General features: G+C 44.1%; 1 protein-coding gene across 1 annotated transcript; it reads right to left on the reverse strand.

Annotated features, from left to right (window-relative positions):
* Positions 1 to 414: 414 nt before the first annotated feature.
* Positions 415 to 7,136, reverse strand: LOC143209704 (uncharacterized). The gene is made up of 2 exons (XM_076425727.1): positions 6,181 to 7,136; positions 415 to 4,615 (listed from the first exon to the last, which is right to left on the reverse strand). Exons 1-2 carry the CDS (start codon positions 6,334 to 6,336, stop codon positions 4,424 to 4,426), a joined length of 348 nt encoding a protein of 115 aa, XP_076281842.1. The 5' UTR covers positions 6,337 to 7,136; the 3' UTR covers positions 415 to 4,423.
* Positions 7,137 to 7,347: the final 211 nt, after the last annotated feature.

The following is a 7,347-nucleotide window of genomic DNA, read 5'->3' on the forward strand; positions in this document are numbered from 1 at the left end:
GATTGTACACAGCATGTTTATTGTATAAATTATGCCACATCCTACAGGATATGTGTACAATATGACACATAAAACGAAAGGAACAGCGTAACTTAATATCGTAAAATCGAAGTAAGGGAACACAGCCAATACGAGGAATCAGCATCAAGTGTTACGAACTATAGGCGATACTATCTGTAAAGTGAAACTATGCGACACGCTGCATTTTTCTTTGCAGCCACAGATTCGAAGAAAAATGCCAGTGGAATGTGTCGAAGCCAAAGCAGCGAACGGATCAGCGCGTTCTGGAAAATATCGGTGACGGGAAAACCGATTTCTGATACGTCCAGAACTGTTTTCCCAAGACGTTTTATTAATACCCATGAGCCCGTGCCACCAAGCAGCCCGCCAACAGCAAATTAGGGTGAACCGTCGACACGCATCGTCTCCACTCGTGAATCTTTTCGACCCTTCGTGAAAGGAGATGACTATCGTTTTGTCCTCGGAGGACTACCGTTGCTACCGACGAAAACTCATGAATTCGACGCTAATTTATAGTCCCTTACCGCTCTGCCCTTCGCCCCTGCATCCGGGATAACGTCTTTCCACTGTGAGAAGCTTTGGCCTCGAATTCTCGCAGTTTTCCAGAATTGAATTACCGAGGAAACCATTATCAAAAAATTGAATCATATGCACCCTGCACTAATTCAATATTCAGAATCTTTCAAAGCTGGTAACATAAGCTCGAAGTCCCTCAGAAAATCGCGAAAGCGCACCTATGAAAGCGTAGCGTCAGAAATAGTAAAAAGCAGCGACACGGAAAAAATCCTGCCAAGACGACGAGGACGACGACGAAGAACAAGAATAAGAAGCCGAAGAAGAAGAAGAAGAAGAAGACGAAGTCAGGGGGAGAAGAGGTCCCTGACGCGCTCGTGATTCCCTTTAGGCTCGAACTACGGTGCATCCGCGATCCGGCGCAGCATCGCACACTGATGCTCGCAGACACAGGCGCGCGCGAGGGGGATAATAACCAATTATTTTGGAGTATATAATTAGAAAATTACGGAGTCAGCTCCGACACAACGCAGGGACCCGTTCGGCTGTGTTCCCGTCTCTTTCCGACTTCCGAGGGATTTCGCGCGGTCCCTTTCTCGCCAGGGACCCGTCCCTTTTTCTCTCGCGGGCTGCTTCGTGTGGCGTCAGAATTGAGATACAGATACCACGACCCAAAGTATAGACCGTGTAAGCACTCGAGTCGCATGTGGTCGATCGTCCCTGCTGGCTCTCCTTGTTCCTCTCTCCTGTTGTTCCTTCTCCTCTTCGTATTCCCTCTTCTTTCTTCTCGGGGATATTTCGTGCTTCAGCTTCTCTTCTCCCTTTCGCTCCTCGGCTCCTTCGTCCGACTCGTTCTTCCCTCTTTCGGCTCGCCCTTTCCTTCGTCTTGCTCATCCTCATACTCTCCAACGTCCTCTGCTCATCCTCATACTACTCTTCCTTCCTCTTCCCAGCTCGTCGTCGCCTTCCTCAGCGCACTGTTCCTTTTCTACTTCGCCCGTTCCCGGCGATCCAGTGCGTGTAGGTGAGGGTGTAGAGGTGGGCCGACCTTATGGCCCTGGGCTACCGGGCTTCGTACCTAAGCTGGCCCTTCTATACGGGGTGTCTCGCAAAAAACGCGGTGTCTCGCAATATGTATAGAATATATTAGTTCTAGCATACCTCATTTCCTTGAATTGAATATGTGGGAATACGAAAAGTGATAATCGCGACGTCTTCGTTAAAATTTGTATTTCTCCATATGGACATCCCCTTATAAATGTATAAAATCTACAGTTTCGCTATACAATGCAACAAGTCTTCGACTTACGCAGTTAATTGATTTGTACATACTATATGTATGTACTGATATGAAAATGTATCACTCATAAATAGCTGAATGCCTACGCTGTACAAAACTCCCTTTCTGGCAATCAAAAAACGTATTTCCCAGTTCGGAATTGGTTTTCTGGAATCCGCGTAAGTCGAGGACTTACTGTACTCCTGTTTCTTACATTTTCTTCCCAACCGCATAAAATATTCAATCAGAAAAACAGAAAACCGTTTAAAGTCATTTGGTCCAGGGAAAGTTAAAACGGAGACAAGAAAAAATTTTGATGATCGATCGATCTCAGCCGGCCTTCCCAGAATCACGATCATTCTGACATTAATCGAGACAATTGCACGCTGCATCGCTGCACGCAACCGTGAACACGAATTGTACTCGCGAAATAATTAACGATCCAAGGATTACAGTGATTCGTCGATCTTAACACCGCTGAATTAGGTCTCCGGTGTCTCAGAACGGCGGAGTTATCTGTCCAAGTGGTAAATTATACTGTTGAAATTTGCTCGAAAGACTTGAGCAGAATCCGAGCATGTCGAATATTCAATATTTTCTCTTCGGGCCGTCGAGAGTCGCTAATTTTATGAAAATTATCTCTGTATGTGGCACGTTGCTGCACCTTTCGGAGAGCATAATGAAATGTTTAGGTTTTCTCCAAGCGTTCAACAGAATTTCATCGCCTTTTCTTCCAAATCACATCAACCGCCCTCAAAAACTCTGTTACAAACCTGATCAGCAGTCTGCTTTTGTTTATGCAATTTTCAATTTTTCTAGACAAATTTTAAGAAAGAAATTTTACACTTATACTTTACTTTATGTATAAAGATCCGCCGTCTACTGATAAGCTCCAATATTCAATAATGTTTGAACTGTTCCGAATTCCATATAAAAATTTCACGGCGAACATACGTAGATAGTAAATTTACAAGCTACTGTGAAGGAACATTTAATTTACTTACCCATAGAAAAAGAAATTAGCTGTTAATTGCCGGTTTACGGAGGAATCTGTACGCAGTGAGATCGTTTGGCATTTCGGCCGCCTTGTATAGCAGAGGGGCGAGTCCGCTCGGCATGCAGCTCGCGACGCGCTAAATTATTAATCCTAAATTCTTTCGCCGCCATAATTCTCGCCGGATGATTCGTCTCGAATTAGTTCCTATTAGGTGGTAGTCGGTCGGGTTAATTCGCCGGGCGGAGAGAGCGGAACAGAGCTGAGCGGAGCAGAGCGAGGCGAACGGGGCGCGCTTACAATTTAAAATCGACTTGTCGTCGTTGGCGGTTTCCAGAGGCACGACCGCCGGTCGTGAGGCCGCGAGAGACGGGTTATTAGCTTTCGTTTCGAAACGGAGAATCGTCGCACGATTACGATTAGCGGACAGGCGGCTCGTTAACTGAGGGTAATCGACCGAGTCCGACGACGATTACCACAGTCGGCCACGGAACTTTTCTTCTTACCGCCAAGGATCAGGACTGTTGCTGTTGACCACCGATCTCCTCGTTAACCCACGAATCTTCTCGCAATTATCGTGCAACTACCCTGGACTCCCGATTTCAGGTGACACGGGGCAACACAGATAAAAATTAGCAGATTTCAGTCGACTTTCAGTCGATTAGTAAACTGCGGATCTTTATGCGAAATAAAAATGTCCTACACTGATCGTGGGAAGCTGGAATAAAATAAAAAATGATTTCATCCCATACCTAATGACTTTGTTACATTACAAACGAAATTACAATATCCTTACTTTTGTCTAATCCTTTACTGTTTTATATTTCACCCAACCAAAGTCTTCATAAGTGCACAAACATTCGCAGTATAGTTGTTAAACATTTATGACAAAAATGAGTACATAGCTCAAATGCAAAACTGTAAGTATGTACGTTCAAATTTTTCAGCCAAGAATAAATGTTAACGTAGTTCTCGTGTTTTGCAATTGATGCAGACAATTTTTATTTTCCATAAAAATCCGCAGTCTAAGTATCATTTTGATTGTGTTTCTCGAGACTGTTAAACGCAAAGCAAAGATCTTTCATCTTTACCGTCTTGTATGAACCTGTTTATAAGGTCCTTGCGTCTGGGAGTGCTTCTTCGTTTCATAGTGATCTCTTTATGCTCTATCTACTCGTCAACGTTATGATTTACCTGCACTCCATCGTGCTTTGAAGCACACAGTATCTTTATCCGTATTTGCATTTTCTCATTATGTTAATTATGATTCTCCGGGGATACGTTCTTTGTCGTTCTCCTATGTCTTCGTACTTGAACATTTCCATAAAGATTCCGTGACTGTTAATAATTGTAATTGTAACAACGATGGATCACCAAATATATGAAGAAAGGGAAGATATAAGCAATTCTTGCTGATGTCAAAGTCTTAGTATTCCGATATAAATGTGGAACCGATTTCTGAGGATTTCGAGAAGATACCACCGATTTTGGAGAGAGGATAACATTTCTAGGCAACACCGTCTCTGCGGCACGATCGAGGTCTACCCGCTAGAAAGGAGGAGGATGGAACATCAAAGGTTTCATCGACGATAGATTATACACCCGGTACAGAAGCTTCACCACCCACTCGAGCCAGGACCAGCCCCGCCGGATCGTGATACCCCGCGGACAAATGCCGATAATTGCATTTCGCAGTTCGTGAATTCCTTCTTTCCTTCCCCGTCCGCGTCCTTTCTGCTTTCTGCTTTTCCTCCCTCTTGCTCCTCACTCCCAATCCATCCTCCGGTCTTCTCTCCTTTCGATTCGATCTGCAAACAAATTGTCCCTGTTAGACAAAATATATTACACCACGCCAAAACCTAACCCATCTTTTTGCGAGAGGTCTGTCTGAAAAATAACTGTTTATCTTGTTAATTCCTCGATCTTTTACCACTGTGTCAATTTGACACCGAGGGACAGACTCAGTTCGTGAAATAAGGGACGGACGAGGATTAATTAAGGTTGTACATATTGCACACCAATTGTGTCTAATTTCAATTCTTAACACCAGTTGTATTCCATACGGTTTTCAAAACGTCTCAATTCTCTGAGCAATGCATGTACATATTCATCTATTAGAATAATTATAAAGTGTGCTTCTATTCGAATGATATATTTATCGATCGACTATATATATTCAGATTAAAATGAGTAAAATGATCTGCACTCGATTTAGAACCCAGCTCACCGGGTTTATCAAGGATTAATAAATAATCTCTCTGAAATAGAACTTTGTTGATGCTCCAAGGGAGACTCATTGAGATTCTATGTCCAACGTGTTTGAGAGAATTCACCCCGCATATTGCTAAAGAATTTCTCCGGCCGCAGTCGTAAACCTTCGGCAAAAAGGACTGCGATCGGTCTGCGAGTGGTAATAACGAGTTGTAATGGTTTAATTTATCGCGACTGCACCCGTGATTAGTACCCGCTATGCTTCCACGTTAACAGGCAGCAATCCTCCTCCATCGAGGACATCCGCGGCTTATCCTGTCGATCGGGAAGAGGAGAACCGCGATTCCTATCGTTCTGAATTCAAGCGACTCGATTGGTAATAACTACCTCAGCTTGCGGAACGCATACGTTACCACTGATCGATTAATAAGCTCGATCCGAGGACCGGAATGTTCCTAGTCCATGCAACCGGTGTGTTCCCTACAAGAATTATCTACGAATATAACTTTCAACTTCAATAGTTGAAGTACCTGATCATAAACTGGAGTCTTCAGATTGCTCAATATTTTTTCAATCTACGTGTACAGGATGATTCTGGGAACTCGGACAAGTTACTGCTGTTTTTTTAAGAGAAAATAGAAAAAATGATAGAGGAAAAAATAATGCGTCATGATACGTCTTAACTTCCTAACTTGATCTTATTTTTTATATTGATTTTATTCTGTATTCTTTAATGCAACACAATTTTTTCTGTTAAACCAATAAGTAGCGCGTTAATTGTTTTTCTTTTTTCAGTTGTTACAGCGTACGTGCCGGTATTTTTGGTAGCTTCGGCCAGGTCACCCTAATTTTCGGGGACCGGTCGAAAATTGTCGGAGGCAATCGCGCGACGTGGCGGAGGGTTTGTTCGTTTTTAAGCGTCTCGCGGGTGCAGAGAAGATCGTTCTCCGGCGATGGGACCGCGAGACGTTCTCGGAGCGAGTTGTGCCCTAGGCGGTTTCACCCTTCTCTCCTTTCCAACCCCCTTCCCACCGTTTCCTTAGCCTCGGCGCAGAGATCGGAACCGCAGAGGAAGAAGGGCCGAAAGTTTCGCGAGATAACGATCGAAGTCTGAAATATGCACCACGCCAATTTGCCGATCAAAATTATTATTAAGAGGTACCTCTGGCGAAGGGGCCGGCGAGAGGTCCGGGGGCATGGTGCGTCCGCCTCCTACCACCGTCACCACCATGGGCCGTTTCTTCTCGTTTTGCACCGTCAGCCGCTGATATTCCATGTGCAAAAATCTGCGAAAGACTCTGCAGAAGGTGAGAGACATAGAGATCAAGACAGGACATGAAGGAATTCTTCTGGAAAGAAAATGTTCATGGTGCTCCTCGAGCTGCACAGAGTCCTGGGTCAAAGAATTCAGTTAACACTTCACTTTAACGCATTTCATATAAAAGTTAGAACAGCAAGGAAACAAATTCAACTGAACAATATCGATGGTTTTGAATGGCCGAGAAGATTGGCGGATTTGAACAGTAACAGCTCGAAAAGTGGAATCAGTGGGAAAATGATTTTTGTACTGTTATTTAGTGGAAGCGCGGTGCTTAAAATATTCCTTTACGTTAGAATACAGTATTTTTGGGGATTCATATCGACAGCCACCGTAGTCTCGCTTATGAAATCCATCGTAAAGCTTCGGAGAAAGCCAGATAGAACGCGAACGAGATGGAAGAGGAGAGCCGAGGAAAGGGAGACGTTAAGGGGGTGGGGGCAAGGGCGAAAGAGCAAGAGAAGGGGAAGAAAGGAGGCGAACGGTGGAAGGCGAAAGAGAGACGCAGCGACTGGAGGCTAAGCCTGTAATCACGAGATTGCCAGGAGCTACTGCAGCTGATTGTTATCTTGTATCTACACCCACCACTTTATCGCCGGCCATCTTATTATCCTGGACATATTGACGTCACGCACGTACACCATCGAGAAGATGCCCTTCTACCTCCTTACTCGCATAGCTTCATCCCTCTTGGGGGTGCAATCAGACACAAAAGTGTGTATCGATACCTGACAGTGACAAGTGTTTCAGTTATTTGATACATGTTTGTTGGTTAACTGTTGGACACAGTTGAAGACGACTCTGATCTTTGAAGCATATACAAGGTGATCCTGGGAATTGGTACAAGTAACTGCTCTTTTTACGTAAAAATAGAATATGCATTTTCTTAAAAGAGCAGTAACTTGTCCTCGTTCCCAGAATCAACCTGTATATCGATGTCATTATTTGCAAGAGTCCTTTTCAAAATTTTCTACAAAACATTCAGAGGATGGAGGGCGGGTGTCGGGACGT

The sequence above is a fragment of the Lasioglossum baleicum genome, chromosome 6 (genome assembly GCF_051020765.1).
Source record: "Lasioglossum baleicum chromosome 6, iyLasBale1, whole genome shotgun sequence".
NCBI lineage: Eukaryota > Metazoa > Arthropoda > Insecta > Hymenoptera > Halictidae > Lasioglossum > Lasioglossum baleicum.